Source organism: Salminus brasiliensis, chromosome 2 (assembly GCF_030463535.1).
Source record: "Salminus brasiliensis chromosome 2, fSalBra1.hap2, whole genome shotgun sequence".
NCBI lineage: Eukaryota > Metazoa > Chordata > Actinopteri > Characiformes > Bryconidae > Salminus > Salminus brasiliensis.
Genome location: NC_132879.1, coordinates 25,181,572 through 25,207,978, shown reverse-complemented (window position 1 = coordinate 25,207,978; position 26,407 = coordinate 25,181,572). Strand labels below are relative to the sequence as shown.

Here is a 26,407-nt window from a genome sequence, read left to right as displayed (position 1 = left end):
GTGAGAGGTGTACACCACGTTGGGGACTCGCCCAGTATTCTAACAATGACTATACAATCCTACAATAAAGGTCATCCATATTTCATATCAGAGATAAATCAGGGAGATTCTTCAGTCAACAGCAGTAAGTAAACAAAACAGAACAAACGTCGACAACACGTTTATGAGTGGGTTGGGGGGGGGGGGGGGGGGGTTAAGCGCTGATGACGTAACCCACAGGGCAGTTTATGAAACTGTCACCCTGCGGGGTTTTCGAGGAGGAGAGCTGCTGCCCAGACCGAGTGTGATGCACCTCGCGCGCAGGAGGAGCAGAAGCAGCACGCAGGAATCTGAGCTGAGCGTGTACCGAGCGCAGACACACACCACACACAGCTCTCTGCCTTACGGCGTCTGAATAGCGTCCTGCCTTAAAGAGGACAGAGAGAGAGAGAGAGAGAGAGAGGACGAGTGCTGCTGATGCGCAGAGGGTTCATGGATCGGATAAAGACACGCGCAGCTTCAGCGCTGGAGAGGAATATGTGCGTTTTCCAGAGACAGTCTTGACTGACCAGGCGGGTAAATACATCCTCAGATCGCCAGAGGACTGGAGCTGTTCTTCCTCCCCGGGCTGGACTACATGTTTCTGGAACTTTTTGTCTTGTCTGAGAGAGTTGATGGAACAGACTCGTGTAAAGACAGCTCGGCGTCTCGGCGTTTGTGCACGATGTTCTGCAGCGCTTTTAACTTTGTGTGCACCGATTTCATCACAGTGAGCACAGCAGCTGAGAGGAGCCTTCAACTTTACCAGCACAGGTTGTGACCGTCCCATCGATCTCCTCGCATCCTCGTCGTAAGGGATTTGTTTGTGTCCTATTTGTCCTTTTATTTTTGCTCCCGGGTCTGAAGTGATGGGCGCTGAGTGAGAAAGTGAGAGAGAGAGCGAGCGAGCGAGAGAGAGAGAGTGGACATGCAGCCTGTCCGGGTGGCGTGGGCGCTCGCGGCAGCAGCTGCTGCCCTTTCGCTCCTGGCTTTCTTTCAGGCACGTTTTCTACGAGAAGGTAAAGTACACTGTCTGGATGTGTATTTATTTAGATACACATTTATTTAGAGTCTGTTTAATAATTTCACTGCATAAATGGAAATTTGCCTGGCTAATAGTTCTTTATACACAACACCTTGCATCTAAAAGTACACTTGTATGTGGTTCTTTACAGAATCTAAAAAAAAAAGGACTAAAATGGGTTATACTATTTAAAAAACACACTCCTAGTACTATATATGCACGTTTTTACTCTTTAAAGAACCTCTTTTCAGTGTTATGTATAACCCCTTTTGTGTGAAGTGACCCTATTCATATATAGCATAACCAAGGTTTTACTAGAACCCCTTTTTAGTATTATGTAGATAACATTTTTGCATAGAGTGTAGCCTATATTCAAATATCCCCTTTTCAGTACTATGTACAACCCAGACTTAGAGCTTAGAGCATAGCCTATTTATAGGAAAACCAGGGCTTTACTACACAAAACACATCTTCTCAGTGCTATATAGAATTAATTTGGCTTAGAGTAAATCTTATATATAGTATAGGAGTATAGAGTTTTATTCATTAAATAACCTTATTGCTATGTAGAACCCTTTTTTTGCTAAAAGTATAGTCATTAGGTAGCTATATGGCATTTTCTCTAGCCTTCAATTGCTTCACAAATGAGTTTCAGATTGGACACTTTTGCATATTAAAACTCATATTCTGCCAACTCTGATTGCTAAACCCACTTCATTTGCGTGCAGCTTGACTTCAGTGTAGTTAAATCAGAGAAGCTAAACCAGTGCTGCCTGGCTGTTTCTCTGAGGCTGCTAAATTTCACCTAAATTGCATTGAACGCTGTGCTGCAATATAAAAATTCTCTCTTAATAATTTAATGTCACTCAGCTGTCTTAGCAGAACACAGCACTTAGTGTAAGGTTTTCAAAAGAAAGGAGAAAAAAGCTAAAACATTGCTGTGGATGCAGTTCGCTTTTGTAGTGACACTTGAGTCTAGCTGAAGGGTGAAGGTCAATGGGCTGATTTCTTATGTGTTCATTTATTTATGTATTTGCTTGTCTCATGGAAGCTTGTATTGGCTTTGCTGTCAATGTGTACCACAGCAAGTAGACGCCTGAAGGACTGCCCTAAATGCTCCCTCTGACTGTCGTTCATCAGAGATATTTGTATAGCATGACTCATAGAACGACTGAAGTTCAATATCAAAGATTTCACCAATATAAAGACTATTGAATGTGATGCGCTTGGGTGAGCTCGTAATTATCACGCAGGAAAAGTGCAGCAGTGCAAAGACAGTATGATTGCAGGTAATCGATACACCTTTACGCCTGACCATTATGCTTGTGTTTCCCAGTAGAATGGGAATTGTACCGTAAGGCATTTTGAAAGATTGTAGGCTTCGGAGCCTGCACAAAATTGCAGGTTCAAAGTGTACATCTAAAAGCTTTGTTATAAAGTTATTGTTTGGGTTTATTTTATATTCATAAGGCTTTTACATGTTTTCATTAGCTTATTTAGTCCATTGGTCCAGTGCCTTCTCAACACTGCACGACAGATACAGCTGACCCTGGATGGCCCCTTTCATGATAATGACCTCTCTGAAAACTATAATGGCCTCAAGATTTAATCAGAAAAAGTCGTTTGCATATTATGATAACAGAGATCAGGTGGGCTATGGAACAGTCACTGAAGGTAATTGCCTGGGGGCATAAATGAGCTTACAGGTCTGCTCTGGCTTGCTTCCATGGTAAAAAAAAAAAAAAAAAACAACAACAAAAAAACACGTTGGCATGGTTGCCACAGTAACAGGGCTTTTATTGAAGATAATTGGAGAATGCACGGCTTTGCTTTTCATAAAGTCAGAGGACACAAACGGAAAGCTCTGGCAGACTGATATTTGGCATCGGCCAAAACACTTTTCATTTTGCTCATGCTGAGTGATGTTGGGTGGGGAAGCTGGCGGGCTTGTTTGCCAAGACTGGAGTGAAGCTCACATTGTTTTCAAAGCCCATTCTTATTTGTAAAGTTATTTTTGGCTCATTATAGATCTTGTATATGTCCAATTAACTTCTTCAAATTGATTACATTTTTCCATCTGATAACATATCATTCATTTTTACACCCAGAAATTGCAAATTACTGAATTAATTATTTTAATGAAATAGAGGGAATAGCTTTCAAGTTTGCTAATTGTGGACACAGATTTATTGCTAGATTCAATTGTAACTTTGCATACACACTTAAACATTCTGACACTTTGAGGAAGTAACATTTTAAGTCCAGCAATAATTAAATTGAGTAATTATTAGATGCAAAAAAAATCAATTTAATAACATTTTATTAAAATGCTGTCTACATACCTTATCAAGCATAATAATTGAATAAAATATTTTTTTTATTCTTTTATGATATTTGCAATCATTATATTGATACATGGGATACAATATCTATGAAAATAGGTCCCTGGCCCACTATGTGATGGGGTAGTAATGTGGTTGATAACTACAGATAACAGATTTTTATTTATCATTCCCTTCTGCTTCTGATATTTCTTAGCGTAGGATGTTCATTTCTCAAACTTATCTTAATCTTTTATGCTGCATGACTAGTGACTAGTGTTAAACAGGTGTCCAAACAAAAGCTCCACATTTCTTTGGAATGATTCATAACAGTGTAATAACAGTCTTTCATAAGCTAAAAAAGAAACACATTGTTCTGTGTGTTTATTTATTTTTTGCGAGGACATATAAAAGGTTTTCTTCTTCCATGACACTGCACAGTGAAATGGTGCACCACCACTCTTTACTTAACAAAACTCTCCTGCAGAAAATGGGGCTCTGATTTACCTGTCTTACCACCATACCAGCAGTTCTCACCAAGTGTTTTCTTGTTCTTCCAGAAGCTGCCTTGTGATAACTTTTGATTACTTTTGTTTTCTGCTCTTTTATAGAGTTTCCTAGAAAAGAACCATGGTTGAGTGTTTAAACAAGGCTCATAATTACATTTATAAAGCATGGAAATTTGATTCAGTAGACATTGATATTTGATATTTGATCAAATCTGCCTCAGGTCTGATTTGCTAATCAGGGTTTGAGATCTTCTTTTTCAAGGTTTAGGGTGTCTATTGTTCTTGACAATTTTTAAAAATGTTGTAATTGTGTATGCTTACCATTTTAATATGTGCTCAGATATCTGAGCTTACGTACAACAGCAAAGTAGTAAAGCAGCATTTTTATGAATTAGTTTGACAGCACTAATAGGAGCTCAGTGCACATTTAAGAAGGTTGATTGTATATTAACACAAGTCAGGAATCATTCCAGCAGATTCCAGGATTATTGGTTCAATCAGTTGTATGTAAGTACACTTTTTAGGCAGGAGTAGCCACGTTGCTGTGGTCTGGAAGAACTGTCACCCCAAGGTATGTTTAGAAGATTAAAGAGGCAACTATGAAGCTTGATAGTATTAGCACCATTCTCTGGGGCTATTTTTGTTGCCAGTAGAACTGGTACAGTGCATTACGTGGATGAAATCATGAAGAAGGAAACTACCTCCAATGTTTTTAGCATAATGTCAAACTATCAGCTAGGTGGTTAAAACTTTGACATAATTGGGTGTTCCAATAAGCCAGTGACCACAAACAGATCAAACGTGGAAGGGAAATAGACAAAGCAGGCTATCATTAAGATTTTGGAATTGTGTTCCTAAAGTTTTGGCCTTAACCTTATCAAAAATACATGGACTGTACTTAAAGGTCAGGTATGTGCTAGGAAACCTAAAAATCTATTCTGCATAGAATTAAATATCTAACCAGAATTCTGCCAGAAGCTTGTTATTGACTATCACAATCACTTGATCAAGGTGCAACTAGCTAACAGACATTTACCGAAATATTAGATTTGCTGTATGTATAGTTTCTGAATTTCTGAATCTTTCCATTTAGTTCAAATCAAATTTATCTGCATAGCTCTTTTTACAATGAGTATGGGCCTCTTTTGAGAAAGTCAGTGGTGACAGTGGCAAGGCAAAATCACAAAACTGTTATGTGTTGTATATTTCACATAATGCTGCCAGCATGTCTACCCTTTTTTAAAGACACATTTTCCCCTGAAACTTGAAAGTTGGCTCTCAGTAGCCATTCACTGACCCAGCAATAAGCCTCTGAAGACTCTGATAAGCCTTTACTATAAACACCAGAGACTGCAGGTCCCAGGGATACTATGATTAAGACTTTTTCCACTTAAAACATTATGTTATATTCAGATTCAATCCATACTGTAAAAGCATTTTAATATTAGCCATTAGGAAACACATCTTTGAGGTGAAAAAACTATAGATTAAAACAACATTTTTTACAGAAGCCACACTCCTGAAAAAATGGCTCTATATTGAAAATGTTTTTGGCTCTCTAGGAACCCTTTTTAGGCTATATAGGATCATTTATTTAATAAAGAAGCTTTTACACAAGGTTTACCTTGTATATGAATAACTATCTGGCAAAGACCTATTGACTGCCCCAACAATATTAAGAGATAGGCCCCTCAAGCCCCTCTCATTTCACAAATTTGCAAATAACAGCTAATTACTGTCAACATTTTCATATCTTTGACAAGAATCTTAAACCGTTCTTTACAACAACAGAGCATTTGGCTTTAATTAAGCCGTAGTCGTGATGTAGTCTGTCCAGAAGGTTTCACACTTGTATTTTGTATTACACCAGGAGATTCCAGAGATGTTCTATTGAAAAAAACAGGGTGTAATATGTAGATGATTTTAGACATATTGGACCTCCAGCCATTGTTGTGGCATCACTGCAAAATGAGCTCTGGTCCTAATAATAACCCTCATAGCACCACTCAGCTGCATGGGTTTATCAAATCAAATATTTTGAAATGAGCTTAATGAAGATAATGGCATTAGGCATATTAAGTACTTAATCTTCATTTAACTCATTTAGAAGTTTGAGAAATGGAAGATTTTTGTAGCATTTAAGTTTTTGCTGTGCAGTAAGATTTATTGCTTGGAGCACAGGGCCTAGCTGAGACGAAGAAGCTTTGCCAAACTGGCTTGGCACCAGGGCCAGTGACTGGCTGATGAGCACTGCACACTCCAGAGAGCAGCTGGCATCTTCATTTCCATCCTCAGCTAATCCCAGCGGTCCCTACAGAACAGGGAGAAGAACCCAAGGAAGATGTGGCCGATTAAGAGATTCTGTTGTTGCACTAGCCAGATCTTTGCTCATCTTACACCTTTTTTGGCTGATGAAGCTTTAACTGAGAGAATGCATGTGAGGTGCTTATTATGCAACATAGATAAGATTTAAACCCCAACGTACTTTGAGTTGTTGTTTACACAAGATTAAGTTAATCCTTTAGCAGTGCAACAGAAATTAGCCCATCCAAGGCAGTGAACACACACACACTCATGAATGGGGCAATGAGCGCTCACACAGATTGGTGGGCAGCCAACTGAACAAAAGGGGCTTAGGTGTCTTGCTCAAGGACACCTCAGTTGTCAATGTTAAAAAAGGGAAAAAGTGCTATTTTTTTACTCCCCCCACCCATACTTCTTGCGACCTTGTGACCTTTTGGTTCCAGCTTGCTTCTCTAACCATTAGTTCATGGCTGTCCCCCAAAAAAGTAGACATCATTTAATTTCTTGGAATCTAAAGTGTGGGACTACTTTTAGGTACTGCAACAACACATTACAAGGCGGTGGCCAAAGACCCAGAACAAAGTGGGGTAAAGTGTTTTATATTATAGAAAGCTTAACGAAACCATATGTAGTTTGGCTACATGATTTGTCATCTGCTTGAAATGCTGCTATCATGCTGGTGCATTCCTAAGTGCAGTCTTGGTCCCCTGATGATAGATTCACTTTTCACTCCATCACTTTTCTGACAGGCTGTAAGGGATAGCTTTTGAATTTCAGATCAGCAGAGGCAGCACACTCTCCCTCTCTGAGATGCGTGGTTGGCAGCTCTTTCATCCCTAAAACGGTGGACTGAAGCATGCAGTGAAGTATGCAGGAGATTTCGTAGGGGGAGCTTTGAGAGGTCTGAGACACGGTAGACATTTCACTGTCACAAAGGCCATTCATACAGACAGACATGACGTATCATCCATCTTGAAATGGGCCACTTAGCATAGCTAAGCATCATTCTGTGAAAGTTTTTGAAGACAGCAAGGAATTTGAGTCGTTTTATTTCCCTTATAAATTGCCTGAATATTTGTTTTGTGCAAATGATCCTGCACTAGTGGAAGAAGGGGTTAGAGTAAACACTGGTGGGCACCAGAGAAGGAAAGCAAGGGGGGCTGTTGTGGTTGTCATACAGCGCAGGCCAGGCCTGGGCCGAATGAATGCGCAAGGATTAAAGGAGGAGTGCTTGAAGTCTGAATTCAGTCAACACAGGGCCATGCTCCATTGGCAGCATGCTGATGAAGCTCCATGAATGGCCCCATGCACTCCCTCATGCCAGCGTTTAGCAGACTTCAGTCATTAGACCCTATCTGGGACTGAGATTACAAATGAATGTCAATACTTTCCCAACCTATCCATTTATGGTGGCTGCAGACTGAAATACAAATAGTGTGTTAAGCTGATCTGGCTGGCTGAGGATAGGTCAAACAGTCTTATCTGGTGAACTGATACAATGAAAGTAGTAGTGTACATGATGCATCGTCCCAGAAATTTGGGTGCAAGAACCAAGGTTCCCAACGAGTTTGATGTGTGGTTCTAGGGAAAAATCTATAACGTATATAGTACTTTTGTGTTTTTTTTTGTTTACTTTAAAACATTCTTCCCCCTCACAGTTCTCATTTCCAAAAGTGTTGATTGAAAGGTTCTTGAGGCAGTCAAAAGGAATTCCATGACTGTGGTTCTCAATTCATCCCTGTGCCTTGGACGGTTACATATTTGCTCTATATCCCAGCTTTCCCCCCCATCAATTAAGCCTTGAATTTCTGTGAACACCCAGTGCAGATCCAGATTAGAGCACAAACCTGGATCCAAAGACTAGTGTGAGAATCACAGTTCTACGAACAATTCCAAAGAATGCTTTTTGGCATCAGCTGACCGGTAGTGTAGAAAGAAGTTTGTAAATTATCACCATGAAACATTCTGTACCACTATTGATCTGTTACAATATTCCGTTTTTTTAAATATATTTTGTGTTTAAATAGAAGCTCTGCTTATTGTAGTTTAGCCCCCTTATAATCCAGGGCATATCACACTCTTAGACTTAACTTATTCTGTAACTGCAGTGACTACAATGCAATTGAGCCGACTTATTTTCAGGGCACAGAAGTGTGTAAGAAATATTTGAACCCACCAATGGGTTCTGATTGCTAACGTGTTAAAGAGTTCTTCTGCTGCATTCAGCCAAGTGTCTCCCAACCCCTAGCCCTGGAGATTTCTTTCCTTTAACACAGCCACTTGAAATCAGCTTGTTAATTAGTTGATTAGATGGCTCATGTGTGTTAAAACTGGGAAAATACCATACGTTGGAGAGCAGATCTATCTCTTCTTCTGGCTGTTTTCGATCACTGTTAATAAAACAGCTCCAATAATCGCATCGCATTCGATTTTTTTGACTGATTGATATTTATAATACAATAGACACAAGAGCACTGCAGTGTGATATTGCAACGCCAAGGGCACTATGAAAGTTTCTAGGAGAACAGTACAATAACTTTGAGAAGTACTTTAGTAGGGAGAGTGAAAAAGAGCGCGAGCGGCTGGTGGGAGGGGAGAGATGAGGAGAGACAGAGAGAATCAAATCACTCTTGAAAATGTTCCAATAATCACTGAAGCGCTCAAGCAACTCAGCTGCCTGAAATAGATTGGAGTGAAAGTACGTTCAGTTTTTATGATGAGAGAGGCTTGCAACAAGGGTCGTCTGGAGAACTTTTTTCAGGTTTTTATGGCAGCTCTGACAAGCCCTGCAATATTTCTCTGCTGCTTTAAATGTAGCCTGAAATACGGGGAGTAATAAAGGGTGCTTTGCATCCCGATGAGTCAGTGATGGGGTGAGAGAGGAGGGAGAGAGGGTAGAGGGAGGATGGAGGGGTGTTTGCCTGTGGGAAAAGACTGAAGTCTCATCATGCCTCATAGGAATTAGGGATGTTTTTGGCAGAAGAAAATGATGAGCGAAACACATATTGGAGAAAAGTCCAGTTCTTGTATCTTCAGGGCATGTGTGTGTGTGTGTGTGTGTGTGTGTATATATATATATATATATATATATATATATATATATATATATATATGTCTGTGCATTCCTGGCATCTTAACAAAATTCTAAAGAAATACAGCACAAAATTCTAAACACTGAGTAACGCTGGGGGGTATAATCATGAGCACTGTAAGGATGTCAGCTAGCGAGCTCACAGCAGGAGTCTTTTGCTAAAATGAAAGAATTAAAACACTGTCAAATCAGAACACTATTAGTCTGGACACATTGTGTCAAGCTAATTGCAGATCCAGTCAGATTGTTTTTGCAACTGTTTTTTCTTCTCTTCACTTTTATCTAATAGATTGGCAAAGCAGTAATGCCTTCATTTAGTTTAATTTGAATAGATTTTAGTATTGACTGATCATTCTACCTTTGTAGGCCTGATTTATTGATCACATATCATTTAGCCCTGCAAACCTTTCTTATACTGAAAGTTGATCCAATATGAAAAATACAGAGAAGCCAACGTACAGTATCTTCTGTATCCTTTTGAGCATCCTTTTCCTTTTGACAAGCTGGATAATGCATGTGCCAGCTGGACTCAAGGGATTGCCTTCTGCTTGCAGCCATTTGCCTTGACTTACTCTGAATTGTTTTGATTGTCAAGCATCAGCATTAACTGGCATGTTGCTGCTAAGTGCTGTAAGACCACATTCAGCAAACTCAAATCAAATCTGAATGACATATTTAAATGCAGTTACTATGTGTGCAGGTTAATGAGCACACATTTGAATGATGGCAGTGATGTGCTTGTTCAGCGGAAAAGTGTCATAATGCATGAAAAAATCCAGACATCCCTCCAGCCCTCATAAAACAGGTCCATGATGTCTTGACTGAAAAAGGTTATAGTAATGTAAACAGCACGGGCCAGCACAAGGGACCGGACATTTATAGGCGTTAATTGCACTTCACAGAATTCATCATACTGTTTCAAACTCTTAACTCTGTACAACTGCCAAGTTTTGAAAAAAACAAAACAAAAACATAATATCCTAGTGCTACAGCCTTGCATAATACTGAAAGTCACCACAGCCATTTTTATGGAAAATGATCATACTTCCCTATCCTCATGCAGCAGCTTGTGGCCTCAGGCCTGTAATTACACTGTAATTGAAAAAAAGAATTTTGTCAATCTTCTCAATGCCTTTTGTCTCTTTAATCCAGGTCAGCTGGCAGCTGGTACATGCGAAATCATCACTCTCGACCGGGACAGCAGTCAGCCGAAGAGGACCATCGCCCGGCAGACAGCCAGGTGTGCCTGCAGGAAGGGCCAGATTGCCGGCACAACCAGAGCCAGTCCGGCATGTGTAGACGGTAAGAGCCAGGGGGCACTGGTCCAGGCTTTGGTGCCACTGTATAACTGAGCCCACTGGAGCACACCAGAGCAGCGTCTGATCCTAGAGATTATGCTGTCTGCTCAGTGAACGAATGTGTGAAGCATCACTCATAGGATTTTGACTGTTGCTGTGGGTTTCATCACTGTCTCTTTCTGAAGGAAGACCACCTGTGGAGGATTTGTTTCAAGGTGCTGGACACCTGGGACATCATGATCTTGTGGGGATGGGATTTAGTTTTGTTTTTAAATATGATCTCTGTGTGTGAGAAAAAACCTGTTAAATTGACACACAGCTTCAGAGTGAGAAAGTTCTCATATGCAGCCTACTACCACTTGCATTCAGTTCATTCATGTTAAACGAACTGCACATTAGGTAAATTAAGAGTTGCAGAGACTTACTTCTACCCAGTCTTAAAGTGTCCTGTAATGTTTGGGACAAATACACATTTCCTCCTGGTATGCCCTTCAGCTACCCATTTTAACATTTCAAATCAAACCAATCCAATGTGATTGAAGTACACATTTCACTTTACTTTAAGGCTACTTGCCTACATTTCAGTTTCACCATTTTGAAATGACAATTTTTTACACAACCTCCCTCATATAATATTTGAAACATAGCAAGGATTAGCAGTCATGTTAACTGTATTATTGCATATCTTATGTATGCAATTCATAGACATCACCAGGTGCTAAGTATCCTCTCAGTGATACTTTCTCAAGCCTCTAATGCAGCCATCTTCAGCTCTTGCTTGTTTCGGGGCCTCTGTATTTCTGTTCATAAAGCCTTCTGTGGATAGTAGTCTCTAACAAATACACACCCACTTTTTGAAGGCTGTTTCTGATCTGCTGGACAGACAATTGAGGATTTTTCTGAAGATTAGTGAGGATTCTTCTGCCATCAGCAGTGGTTGTCTTCCTTGGCCTACCAATCCCTTTGTGATTAATGATCTCACTAGTGCAATCTTTCTTATTTATGATATTACACACAGTTGATTTTGGTAATCTCTTGGTTTGTAGCCTCATAATAGCTTTGACTTTCATTGGCACAGATCTTGTTCTTATGTTGAACAAAAGCAAATACAAACTCTAAAGGTGTTTATAAGCTTAGAAGCAGGCCAGTGTATTTTATTTGCACTGGAACACTCCTGAGTAATCAAAAATACATGTAAATTCCAAACATTATGATGCCCTGAAATGAGGAGGAATTTGTACAAAATATGTTGTAATTTCAACATGGTGAAACCAGAATGTTGGTTTGATTTGAAATGCTAAACTGTGGGACAAAGGAACACGTCAAGGACAAATGTGTCTTTGTCCCAAACAAACCAGTCTAGATGAAACCAGTCTAGATGCATTTGTTGCTTTGCAAATAAACACGAATGGACTGACTAGACTATTCTGCAGAACGGCTGCTATTGTTTGTTGTTTGGTTGTGTTTTATTTTAATTACTAAAAATGTACATTTTCATTATTTGACCAGTTTATACAAATGAATAACATATGAGGAATTATTTTATGTGTCTCTGTATCATAGAGGTCACATTTCACAGAGATAATCCCATATTGCCATTGTTCCCCAGTCAGGATAAAGCTGTGACACATTGTAGTGATTTTTCAAAATAAACCACATTTTTGTGATTCTTGCTAAGCAGATTGCTCAGCATAAAATAACTATATCCACATTTCAGTTCTTATTAGTAGAAGATTAAAATAGAAGTTTCTAAATGGCTCTTGGATTGGAAAAATTGTTTTAGGGGAAACCTTTAATCAGTGTAGAACCACTACAGAGAACTCATTTTAACACCTTTATTAGTGTTTATTTAATGTATCAAACCACAAAAATGCTGAAAAAATGCACAATATTTTTTTGCCACTGATGTCAAGATAAATTAAATGAAATTAACATTTAAGTAAAAGTATTATAAGTAAGTAAACATTATTAGACTGGTTTTCCATCTTCTTTAAAATTTCTATTATGTGTCATGAATCAGTCACAGATAAATATAAAAAAGCTAACATGACCTTTCTATTTTGGCACTCAGTGGTTTTGAGATGTGGTTATATTTTCTGAAATATAGTTATGTATCTGTCTCATGGAGGTCACTTTTCACAGAGATAACCCATACTGCCGTTCCTTTCCAACCACATTAAAGTTGTAAAACACTGTAGTGATTTATCCAAACATGTCACACTGTTATGATTCTTACTAAGCAGATAAAATATCTGTACATAAAATATCTACAGCTTGAAAATCTTTGGATTAGAAAAACGTCATGTTTTATTAACAAACCTCTTAATTTGTCCAAGAGTCAACATCTTTATTTAAGCAACATCAGTGTGTGATAACGGTAAAGGACCAACATTTCCTTCTTGACCACTACCCGACCACAGACAACCCTAGGTGCAATTTCATGCTCTCTAGCCCTTTCCTTGTCTCTCACAACATGACAGGGTGAAGCTATTGATTTCTGTGGAGGGCGAGAGGGGATAAATAGGTGCTATTGTCAGACAACCACAGCAGCTAGTGGCCTGATTGGTGGCCTTGTGATGTCCCCACTGGATTAAATGATAGCTCTTCAGAGCAGCTGAAGGAAAGTATACTGTTTATCTTTGTGCCCTGTGGCTCTATCTGATCCTGAGGAAAAGCAGGTGATCAGGGGGACTTTGGAGTCAAAGGGAGAAATAGGCTGCTCTGTCTAACATTGTGCCAGGCCTTTCTGCCAGGTTCAGTCAAGCGATTGCTGGCAGTGTGTAAACATGCCTTGCTGTTGGAAGGTGAGCTATTTTTCAGTCACACATGATGGGATGAGGCTAGAAAAAACAAAAGCCCTCCGTATCCACTGGAGCATGGTTAAAAAGATGATGACGAGACTGTAGGTCAACCACAAATCTTGCCAATAGGCAATGTTTGCAGTCATATCTTTGCTTCAGCAGTTCACCATGAAACGTGTCAGCTTTATATGCCCTCTGTCTAATCACTTTAAGCACTTATGGATTTTTCCTAGTATTTTTTCAGTGTAGGTTGAATTGATCTTTAAAGTGCATATACACATAGAAAACATGATTTCCTCTTTGTTTAAGTTTCAAAACACACTGCCCTGTCCATATAGTCTGTGTATGGACACTAAACTGGAAAACAAGCCACACAAGTGGAATCCAAAAATGCTTGCTCTGAGCAATGTTTCCAATGCTTCTGATATTGCAGTTTAGTTAAAAACTTGTTTAAACAAAATGACAAAAGGTGAAACTATAACCTTACAATATATTAAAAAAGAATAGTAGGATTGGAAAAGTATAAGACCTTAATGTTGTTCACATACACAATCTACAAAAATCCTAAATACATTTTACTATTAAACAGCTAGCTAAAAAGCATTAGTGCATTTCCTGTTTTAACATCTGATTTCCAAAAGGCACAAAGTTAAAGATGACACATTTCTTCAATATTTAAGCAATACTTTTTATTTCCATCTTTCACAGTTATAAAATAACAAAAAAGGAAAAGGGCCAGTAGCAATAATTTAGGCTCCCAGCACAGTCAGCAGTTCATAAATATGTGACTAAAATATCATTTCAGGATTTGTACAATGTGTACTAAATGAAGAAAAAAATACTATTTGAACAGAGATTGTTATAAAGCAACCAGTGAATCTTTATTACCTGAACCTAAACTTAAATTTAAACTTAACTACATATGTTATATACAACATATCTAAACCTAATTCGAACCTAAACCTATACTAAACATAACCTAACCCTGACCTTAACCCTAAACCCGCTGTTTTCTTAATTCTTCTTCCAGTACACAACAGGCTGGGTTGTGCATATTTGGCAAAACAGTGCCACCAATGGAGGGGAGCTCCTTGTAAATTGTAAAATATTAATGAATACGTTTGTGCAAATGTTACAGATTTCTTGGGTGCATTTTAGTGGCATATTTACTAATTAAATTAGATCTAGTTACTTAGTAACACTTCTTAAGTATCATAGCTTGTAAACTGGTCTTGTAGTCAGATAAGAGTTTTTTGACTGTTAAGTTTGGGAGATTTCTTCACAGTTTTTTGTTCTGTGAGATTCTTGGCTCGTCTTGCCTGCACTCTTTTGAGGTCTGTCCAAAAATCTTCCATGATGTTTAGGTCAGGGGATAAAGAGGGCCATGGCAAAATCTTTAGCTTGGGCCTCTTGACATAGTCCATTGTGGATTTGTGGATGATGTGTGTTTAGGATCATTATCCTGCTGTAGAAGCCATCCTCTTTTCATCTTCAGATTTGTTTCAGAGAGTATGATGTTCCAGATTTTTCTGGTATTTATTTTTTTTTCTTTTCATTCATTTCTGCACCCTTTTCTGCACTCCAAACATATGTTTGCTCATTGCTGCCAAAAAACTATATTTTAACTTCATCAGTCCACAGGATTTCCAGTGTGTATCAGGGCTTGTTTTGATATTACTTTGAAGACTTCTGATATATTTTGTGATTTTATTTAAATAACTTTTCCACAAAGGTCATATTTGTTCAGGTGTCTCTGCACAGTAGAACAGTGGACCACTACTCCAGAATCTGTCAAATCTTCCACTTCCAGATCTTTACTCTTTTGCAGTCAAAGGAGAGAAAACAAAAATAATACACTTATCTTGCTCTGAGTGTAAAAAAAATTTCATATGTTTCATAACCTTTTGTCTTTTGGAAATCAGTTCATCTTCTATGCCCCTAACAATTCATAGAAACAGAAATGTTGACCATGGGTGCCCAGCCTTTTGCATGCCACAGTACCTGTGTGACCTGTACATAAAATGAAATGACATTAGACATGATGATTAGACTCCTGTCTGAATTCATGATACATGAGTTCATGATTTTAAATGAACATTTCAGTTGTGGAACATTTTCTGTCCTGGAACAGTTAGAAAAGTTTTTGGTGCATCTTTGCTCCCAGCAAAAACATATCTTTACCAATTTTCATTTTCCTTCTTCAAATCAGTTTATTGTTTTTCACTGCATTTTTCAATGATGTGTCACATAAAACAACACACTTATATAACATCAGGTCATGAAGTGCAATTTTGCTTCTGTACATCACCTGGATTTGATGAATCATTTGTGTGGTTTAAGCATAGATCTTCAGCATGTGTGTGGTCTGTTAGTTGAAAGGGTCAATACTGGAATACTGGAAAAAAAAAAAATGTGGTGCAATATCGGTTGTGCTGCACCATACACAGAAAAAAATTGGCACATATACACAATACACCGACAGGAGCTTTTAAGACTTCCCATTATAAATCCATGGGTATTCATATGGAATTGGTCCCTCCTTTGCAGCTACAACAGCATGTTTGCAGTTATTGAGTCAGCAGATCGTTGGCGACTTGCACTATGCACCTCAACACTCTCCGACCCCTCTCTGTAACTTTACGAGGTCTGCCTCTTCATGGCAGTTGTTGTGGTTCCACTTTTCAAAAATACCACTCACAATCATTAGATATCTAGGAGGGAAGAAAGTTCACAAACTGACAAATGGGGCCATGCTGGAATTCAGTGAGCTCTTTAGAATGACCCATTCTTTCACAAACATTTATGAAGGCAGACTGCATGGCTAGGTTCTTGATTTTACACACATGTAGGAATGGGACTGAATGAAACAGATGAATTCAATGATTAAGAGCTTTGCCCCAATATTTTCAAAGACCAGTTCATCCAAATGTATCTCCTACCATCAGAAAATGTTTAGCATCTTGCAGTATCCTCATGTTTGTACACTACAGTCTTGCAGCATTTGTATTTTAGCATTTTTGGATTTGATTACACTGAGTCAACAATAAACAAAAGATTCCAGAGCTGATCTGCACCATTAGCTAAAAGATATGTTAAGCTGCTTTCTAAATAAAAGCTTTTGTGCCTGAAATATCCTGCAACAAGAGCACTTGCTCAGATCTCACCATAATTCATTCTAATAACACCCTAATGCTTTTTATAAAAGCTTGCCTAATTTCTCAAAAGAAGAGTAAACAAAGCATGTTTAGCATGGCATGTCCTGCTGCTTATGATGTCTCTGCAGTATTCTGCAGACTACTTAAAGCAGCATTATGCAAGAGATTGTATTTCTTGCTCCTGGGCTCTCCCTACAGTTGGGAAGTGTAATTTGTGTTTTGAGCCACTCATAATGGATGTACATATGTATTTTTGGACAAGCTGTGAAATACAGAAACATCGCCGAAAGTAGAAGAAGCATGTGGACATGGTAGAGTAATATTACATAATTTTACACTAAATAACCTAGATTACGCAGTGTTACACTGTCCGCTGTCCTGCCTGCTATAGCAATACTATTCTCCTTATTAGAGTCAGTAGAGCATCACAATGACTGAATGAAAGTGCAACATTCTATACAATGTTGCTTTAAATGGTCAATATAATGGATAATTGAATGTTCTCTTTTTAAATAACAATAACATGGTATAACATACCATTATTCCTCATGGTTTATAATTGGAAATTAAGCTTTAAAAACAGCCCATTTTGAATTCAATGTTTCTGTGATGTCACATTTACACACTGTCCAACAGTCTTTTGCATGTAAAGTAAAGTAACATCATAATAAATTAATTAAACAAATAACTAATACTATGATTTTTGTGAGTGTGTGAGCTGTTCCAAACCCCTCTTTGAGGAAGGCTAATATCAACAGTTACAATCCAATACCTAGACTAATACAGTGATTCTCAACCCTGGCCCTGGAGTTCCACTCCCCTGTTCCCAACGTACCTGATGCAACTAATGATCTCATTAACAAGACTTCCTGAGGTGAACTGCACGTGTGCAGAGCAGAGAAAACACTAAACTATACAAGGTGGTAGTTCTCTAGAACCTGAACTGAGAACCACTGAAAAAATAAATCCTTCGTTAATACGAATAAATGAGGTGAGTTGCTGGTGGAGTTCACAGGAAAATTAGCAATATTCCAATAACTTAATTAGTATTTTTTGTAATGTTTAAAACAATTTTTATGGCTGCCTAAGGCTTTGGCATAGTACAGCTTCACCTATTATGTCTACAATGAGATGAAGTTATTAGAAATGTTTTATGAAAGAGGCACAGAATAGAGCATCAGGTCATTTGCATTGATCCAACTTTAAGACACAGAAACCAAAAACAACCTGTTCTGTATTTTCAGCCTAAGAATAGGTAAAAAAAAAAACAACGGTTTGGTCATGAAACAAAATGTTAAACGTTCAGGGAACAAAAGTAATGTCTCAGCAAAATGTAGAATATCAGGCCTTTGATGGTTTTAATAAGGTTTATTTACATGTCAAATGTGTTTTGAATTAGTTTTGTGCGTGAATCACTTGTCAAGTTTGCAGGTGTTAAGGCGTGCTGGACAAAAAAATAACAGATTATTAATACCTCCCATTTCTCTCAGTGCTTACTGAAGGCAAAACATTGCAGTTTGTTTACGCATCAATTAAATTTTGTAATTATCCTTCACAGTGTGGCAAAATGCATCTAAAATTTACAGACTCATAAACTGGCTCTGTTTTTCTCCAGCGCTGCTCAACACCTCCAGCAACTTCTAATAAGGCTGGTTGGAGAATAGCATTGTGTGCTTGCACTCAGAATTGCAGTGGCAATCTTGACTAAACTTACAAGGACATCTCTCATTAACTTAACACATAAATACTGCAAAGATCCTACAACTTAGGCCTACTTGAAGCCTCCACCGCCACAATATCTTAACCACAACAGATGCCTGTGTCCCCAGTGTCTACATTTTTGAAAAACAAAATATGGCCACCCTATATAATAATGCTTTATATGATGATTTGGATTTTTGCATGAAGAGTGTAGTGAATAGGGCACATATTATACACAACTTCTGATATGCTCTGCCGTCTGAACGCAGCTAAATAAAAGTATTTTTATTCATCTTTCTCAATGGTTTCGTGCAATCTTAGGAACCATCAGTGTTCCCATCTGCTGTTGTGGGGCACTTATTATTGTAACATCAGAGAATGTTTCTGACTCTATATTTTGTTATATTTGTTAAAAATCCCATGTGAAATCTCAGTAAAGTGTGAAGCATTGTAGTGATGCACATGTAATGTGTAGAGTAATTGCTTTAAAAGGTGGCAGTGACATTTTGCTGTGTTTGGGCAGTTTCAGAAAACAAGAAAGGTTTTAGGAGAATTAGTACTAATCTGATGATAGAACTATACAAGAGAGTTGAACAAATGCTGAGTCACTGGTTCATGTTGTTCACTGCTAATATTTATTTGGTGTTTACTCTGATGTAATCCTAATAATGACAGAGAGGGTAAAAGGATGCTGACAGGGCAGGGAGAATCAGTGATTTGGAGGAAAATGAGAAAAGGGGCAAATATTGTAAATATTGACATCACTAAAGAAAATAAAGAGAAAAAACATTGGCCCTTCTCTCAGTAAATGCACCACTTCTCCCTGATCACTGTTGCAGTTGCAAGTACTTTGATATTCACATATTTGTTTGCACTGGAAAAACACTAAAAAATCAGAAATTATTCCACACAGCACTCCAAGTATGTTCTTGACTAAGACCCAAAGACTGAGTCAACTTTTCTCCCAAACTGGTCTCCTTGAATTGGTTGATTTCTGTGTTGCCAGCACCTGTCACTGGTGCCACAAATACAAATGTAAGAAGCATCACATGTTTGAAATCCAGATATTTCTTACAGTTTTGAAAAATAATTGTGTCCAGTCTATTTCTGGAGTTCTGTGTGGAATGATATCAGATTTGACTTTTTTTTCCTCCCGTGAGTTACTGAATTCCCTAAAAATATACATTTGCCCCCCACCCCCGTTCAATTCATGGCCACAGCCATGGGATAGACTGATACTATGTCATTGTTTTGACTTTCGTGTGATAAAAAAGAGTCTTGCATTCAGAATGAGCCCATAAAAGCTGTAGCCCTTCAGTTCAGTTCAGGTATTTTAGGCAATAATAAAAAAAGGTGTGAGAATGAACAATCTTTAAATTGGTCTCTTTGATTCTTTAGACCTTCACAAGGTTTTTCACACTCATACTTCTATGGAAACATTTATAGAACCAAAGCATTTTAGCATAGCTTAAAGAAGCTGCTTTACATAAGTGGCACTATAGGTCTGAGACATACGCAACTGCAGATGCAGTACTCATGAAAAATAACACGAGGGATATCGTCGCTGTCCAAAGAAAAACATGTATTTCTAAAATGGTGACTATACAGGAGAAGGTTAAAAGATCCTGAACTTTGAACAGAAGTCAATAGAAAGTATAATCTGAGTCATTTCTATTGTCTATTCATCTATAATTATTTACACAGTGTACTGATCAGCTACAGAGATTTAAACCATGGACAAAACTAAAAACTGACTAAAACAGAGATATGTGGTTTTCATTGCACAGCAGCAATATTTACTTTGTTATGATAATTCAAGGAAACTGATTATCCAATCAGACAGTATAGTGTTGAACAGACCACAGCTAATATGTAGCTATGGCAGTCTGTATTTATATACACTTAAAAAATCAACAACACATGCAATTTGACCAGGGGTGCCCATACATTTGCATAAGACTGTATGTTATTTCTCTTCACACTGGCTGGCTCTTCTCACAGCTCTCTCCATGCTAAGGTTTGTTCTGCAGCTCCCTCCAGTGCCTTTCCTTTGACAGAAGTTTGTTTTCTTAAGCTTTGGAAAGCTTCATTGAATTTAGCGGCTCATTTCCTTTCTCATATTGTCTCCCTTCTCCGATGTTGGTAAAAAAAAAAAAAGATTTATTTTGGTGAGCACTCTCAAATCCAAGTATAGCCACTGGAGATACAGAAGACCCACAGTGACTCTCTTTGTGAATAAATGAAAGGATTATGGGAGAGAGCATGTTATGTAGTTACTTAGAGTAGCTATCCTGTGATGATGGAGAACGGTGTGTGAGCTACCCCACTCACCGAGATGCTTGATTAAAACATGGTGTCTCCATGGGGAGCAGCAAAAAAAGAAAAATGTCTCTGCTGCCTCGGCGTGGAGTTTTACTTCTGGTGGGGGGGGGATTCTGATAAGAAAATTCCTCTTCGCTAAATATGAAAGTGCATATGTCTGGTGTTTCTCTGTGGCCTCTAAACCTCACAATCTTCATCTCACCATTAGTCCTATGAGTGCACTGATCTCATCAGTTACACAACTTACAGAAACGTTTTTTGCTTATTCATAACCAGGTAGGTAGAGTATCTTCACGGTAGATCTAACTGGATTTTGGACTCACTCATTGTTTGCAAATGGTCTGCCTGACAGTTCCACACTCAGACGGACTGTGCCTCTTTGAAGTATTGATTTAGAAAAGTACTATTGCGTTTTGCCACAGTCGGCCTGCCTATCAGAGCAATGGCAGTCTCCCCAAAGCCCCTCAGAGACTCCGCAGACAGCTCATTAGTGGAGCAGGCTGAGAGTAGCACTCAGTCAGTTGCACACCGGTAGGTAATAGGATGCTCTTTGGCACTTGTTTGTGTTTGTTGATTGTCGTTGCTCCATTAGACAGTGGAGGTGTAGTGTCAGGCAGTGTGCTGTTTGGATTACATAGTACATACAATCAAGTCCTGAAATTACGGAACATCCTGAAAATAATTAGTCCCTTTTATTTCTTTTGAATTACCCAAAAAGTAATCATTCTAACTCCCAACAACTAGAAAAGAATGGAAGCCTTTTATGTCAGGTGTTTGCAGGTTGCTGGATATTGAGTGTAAAAACAACTGACAGTGGATGTGAACTCTGGTCTATTTTTGCTCCAATGACATTCAAAGTCCATTTTAGTCCAAATATTACATGGACAAGTGAACTATTTAGATATGCCTTCCACTTCATGCCATTTACTTCTCATGCTGGGCCACTCTGTGGTCTTCTTTCTCCCTTTCTCGCTATGAGTCATGTACTTTCTGGTCTATTTGTTCCTTTGGGTCTACAGTTTCTCTGTAGTTCTGCCTTTTATTATGAAGTAGTACACATCAACTCACAGGATAATAACATATAAGAGATAAATAATGTTACATTTCCAATAGTAAGACAAATCATTTGGTTTACTAGTTATACGGCTCAGTTATTAGGAAAGAACAGATATCATTTGGTCTATACAGAATAGGCTGTTCCTAAAACTAACATTTTGCTATTAAGCCTACTTAAGCTTTACTTAAAGGTACCAAAGAATACATTCATTGAGACGTATATGCAGTTGTTTGATGTATAAATACTAAGTATGTGACTTTGGTCATAGTAAAAAAAACTTTGTTTTACAAGCCTGTTTGCAACCTTGTAATTTTGCCTCAGAATGACACATGCTTATTTCCTTTTATGATGGTCTTGTGGAAAAAAATTATTAGTGTCTGGTTTACAGCACCAACAAAGCTCGCAGCACACGCATAATATAGCACAGTTTTTACAGAAACACTGTCATTAGTCTTACTAGGTATGTTTCTGTGCTCTCGTTGTGTCCTCTCAGTGAAAAGTGCTGTTATTAAGCTGAAACTGCCTGGTCTCAGGAGGAATTTCTACATACGTGAAATGGAAAAGTCCATTTCAGGATTTGTACAATATATAGTTTGCACATATGCACAAACTGCTGGCGCAACCCAGAGACACAGAAATCAACCAGTTTCAACAGAGAATGTTACAAAGCAACCAGTGAAATTTATTACCAACGACTTACACCTCAACCTAAACCTGAACCTGAACCTATGTTAACGCTAAACCTAACCTAAACCAAACTCTAACCTTAACCATAATCTAAATTGAACCTAACCCTTATTCTAACCCTCACCCTACCCATAACCATAGTAGAATGTGAAATTTGTACTGTTTTACAGGAGGTTCTGTACATGAATCCCTTTTTAAGAAGCTCCAAAACGGAGAAAAGCAGAATGCTGCTGCTTTTTTGACTACATGACAGGCTGGGTTTGGTGTATATGCTAAAACAGTGGCACCAGTGGACAGAAGCTCTTTGTGAATCAAGCTTTAGATTTTTGGATTTTGACTTGATTTTCTTTTGAAGGAGGAGACAAAAGTGTTTGAGGTGTTTAATGCCTGTGATTCAGTTTTTCCAAGGAAAATACATTTGATATTCTCAAACTTAAAGTGTATTTGTGAGAACAGAACCTGACGTTTGAGCTCATTCATTTTATTGTAGACCAAAAAGATACAAAAAAGAGGCAAGTTCCTGCTGGAAAATGCTGGGAGATGTTTTACTGCAGTTCTATTAGTTACTCAGTGCTTAAGTAGTTTATTGATCCTCTACTTTTGTGCTTCTACTAAAGTTGTTTTTGAAATGGTACCTTTACTATTGATCGAAATGCTGTTTCACAGAAGTAGCAATACTTTTAGCTGAGTATGGATTTAAACTACTTTACAGGCCTCTGAAATCACACCTCTGCTAACTTCATTGGTAATGAACTTTTTATGGTTGGTCACAGAACAAAAGTGAAGTTGACATAAAATAGATCAGCAGTTCTCATTTAAGACACAGTTCTCAAATGAAGACGGAGGATTAAAATAAAAATGCCAGCTGTCATTATGGCAGCTAAAGAGAACAATATATAGAATACAAGTATATGTATATACAAGTACATGTATACATAAGTATATGTATATATAAATATATGGCCCATTCCAGGCATGTGGGAACATTTCAGCTATATGAAGGTTTAACCTTTAACTGAGACATCAGACTAGAGCATGTCTGAAAAATGATTCTCGATATACACCATATGTCCAAATGTTGGTGAACACCCCTTCTAATAATTTCATTCGGCTACATTAAGTTACACCCATTGCTGACACTGCATTGATGTGTAAATCCACACACACAACTTGTCTAGTCTGTTCTGACAATAAAATAGGACTCTCTGAAGCAGATAAACATGAACCTATTGGCACCAGGCTTAATGCCAGGCGTGGGCTAAAAGAGTATAAAGTCACCCAGCATGAGCTGTTGAGCAGTGGAGCAATAATCTAGTTAGTATTATTATTAAAAACTAATTGATTGAATAATTCTTATTTCACTTTAACTTTGTAATTTTCCAATAGCTTTATTAGTAACAGATATTTTCTGATCATATTGTTTTCCCTAGAAATATGAGACTATGCCCCCCCACTCCCCACTTCCTCCATCTCTCTGTCTGTCTCTAAGGGACAATATGTCATGGTATGCAAATGAACATATATAGGTGCCCCAGTTATTATAAATAGACATTTGTGTTTGATTAAGTGAAAAAAAAAATCCTACCTCAGGAAAAAAATTGGTTCTCTTATGAACCAAAGTGTTCTGTTTTATTATCAGGCCAAGTGTGGACTTTCTCCTGTGCTTCATTAGCTTTATTCTCTGCTGTATGTCAGACATGCTGTCCTTCCTGTCCTTAGTCTTAACCTTCAAGTCAACTGTGGATTTCTACAGCAATTTAACATGAAAGGGTTACACAACACCATTATACAGCAGACTGTCTACAGTGCTGGGATTAAATGATGACAGGAATTCTTACCAACGGAGGCACATTTCTCTGTTGCGGAGATGAACTGGATCATAAATGGAAAGTGAGAAAGAGATGAGTCATAACTGCACTATTAGTTCATTAGTATCATTTTGCCCATGCCACAAAGGTTTTGGATTTCCAAATGATGTAGTCTAAATGTAATAAATGTATTGTATCTGCCATGTAATGAGATGTTAAGGTTAAGTTACCTGTTGCATTCTGCCAAACATGAGGTGTTTGTTATCTTTCAAGGATAACAAAATCGTCTGTCCTGCCGCTTTTATGTCCTTTGTAATTGTATTTTTTTTTAGTTCTGTAACAATACTATTTATGTGTATTATTTAGGAATCAAACTTATTATATTTAATGGTTTTTTGTTTGTTTTAATTTTTTTGGACCTATACAGTATTTGTTACAGATCTCAAAGATCATCATATTTTTTCTCATCAGTCAGATGAGTTTCTGTTGTAGTTGTGCATTAGAATATATGCAATATAACTACTTGCACATCACAACATACTTCACTAAATTGTGAAAGAGTAAATGGTGTTGTAAATAGTTTAGTAATGTAACAGTAACAGCAATATAAACCAATTAAATATATATTAACCTGTATATTGCAAATACAGTGCAATAATGCATGTATATTGTATAAATAATGTATATTTGTATATATATATATATATATTGTGAGAAACTATACACATGCTTTTTTCACTCACCTGTGTTAATGTGATGTGACAAAAAAAATTCATTGCATTAGTAACACTGCTGCACACACCAACAAAACACACAAGACAACTTTATTTATATAGCACATTTAAAAGACATGAAGTGTTAACCAAAGTGCTGCACAATAATATAAAGCAAATTTGGAATTAATCAAAGTAATATTCACATCTAAATAAATAAATTTGTTTGATTTTGTGCAAAAATGAAAACATTTTATATACTCAAGTCTGTTTAAATGCAGATGCTTTTCATTCTCAATAGTTTGACTAGTAATGAAGTAAGATAGTGACACAAGCTGAATGGAAATGCAGGTGTGTGCAGAATGTAGAATCCCAAGTTCAGACAAGGCCTAATGTTCTAAAGCCTTTTGGATTTGAATATATATATATATATATATATATATATATATATATATATATATGATGAAATATTTAGCATCGCTTTCAGACTTGAAAATCTTTAAACTGGTGTGAAATGTACATTACATAAAACCTAAAAGTGAATTATAAAGTGCTGAAATGCCTGTATGTGTTTATTTTAACATCTAATATAAATGTAACACTTTTTGAACACTTTTCTGGTTTCAGCTTATATCGTGAGGAGCAGGCAGTGGTGTGAGATGATGCCATGTTTGGATGATGAGGGCTGTGACTTATTAGTAAACAGATCAGGCTGGAGATGTGCACAGCCTGGAGGAAGAGTGAAAACTACTACAGTAAGTCACTGCATTCTTCTGATTTCTTTCAGTGCTAGCTTTTTTTTACTGACATCATAAAGATGGACTCCATTCATTCATTCATAATTAACTCAGTAAATTGTGGTCATTTCCTAGGTATCCTGACATCTGCTGGAGTTGGATACTTCTGAAAGAGGCTACTGCAGAAGCACCTCTCCATCTTCAATGGCCACAGATAACATCACTATCTGAGTGCGTCCTTCCATCCATTCATATGATGAATGGAAGAGACTAAAGATCTGCTCCTGGTGCTTCTGTGGGTGACAGTTGTATCTCACAACAGCATGGGTGATGGGAGATGCACGGAAACTGGCTTCATGTGTGACAATTCCAGAAATATATAGATGGATACTGCTGGACTGAGCAGAACTGTGGATTTGTTGACAAATGAGAAGACTGTTGGAGTTTACTGAACATGGTCTCCTCCACTGATATATGATATTTTTACAGACCAAAGAAAAACTGAAAGGACAGTTCATCTCTGTGTGGAAAGAGATTGGGTTATAGACTGCAGGCAAAAATAAACGCACAATAAATGACGCAAACACACAAGTATACAAACGAACACACATGCAAACCCATATACACCTGATCGTTGAGCAATGAAGGGAATAACAGCATTCTTGAAAGCCTTGAATTATCTGTGTAGCTTTCTTGGACACTTCAGTTGTTTCTTTTGCTGTATTATGAATTTAAAACAGCTATTTATAGAGCACGATTGATGACGGGTCAAAAGGAACTCTGACAAAAGACCAATAAATGTATTTTCAAAGGCACAAATGTGTTTAATTTTTTTATGCTGTATCTCTCTAGAGAAGATTA

At 37.8% G+C, this 26,407-nt stretch overlaps 1 protein-coding gene across 1 annotated transcript; it reads left to right on the top strand.

The window, feature by feature from the left end:
* Positions 1 to 268: 268 nt before the first annotated feature.
* Positions 269 to 26,407, top strand: tafa5b (TAFA chemokine like family member 5b). The gene is made up of 4 exons (XM_072673729.1): positions 269 to 1,037; positions 10,420 to 10,569; positions 25,437 to 25,564; positions 25,682 to 26,407. Exons 1-4 carry the CDS (start codon positions 947 to 949, stop codon positions 25,688 to 25,690), a joined length of 378 nt encoding a protein of 125 aa, XP_072529830.1. The 5' UTR covers positions 269 to 946; the 3' UTR covers positions 25,691 to 26,407.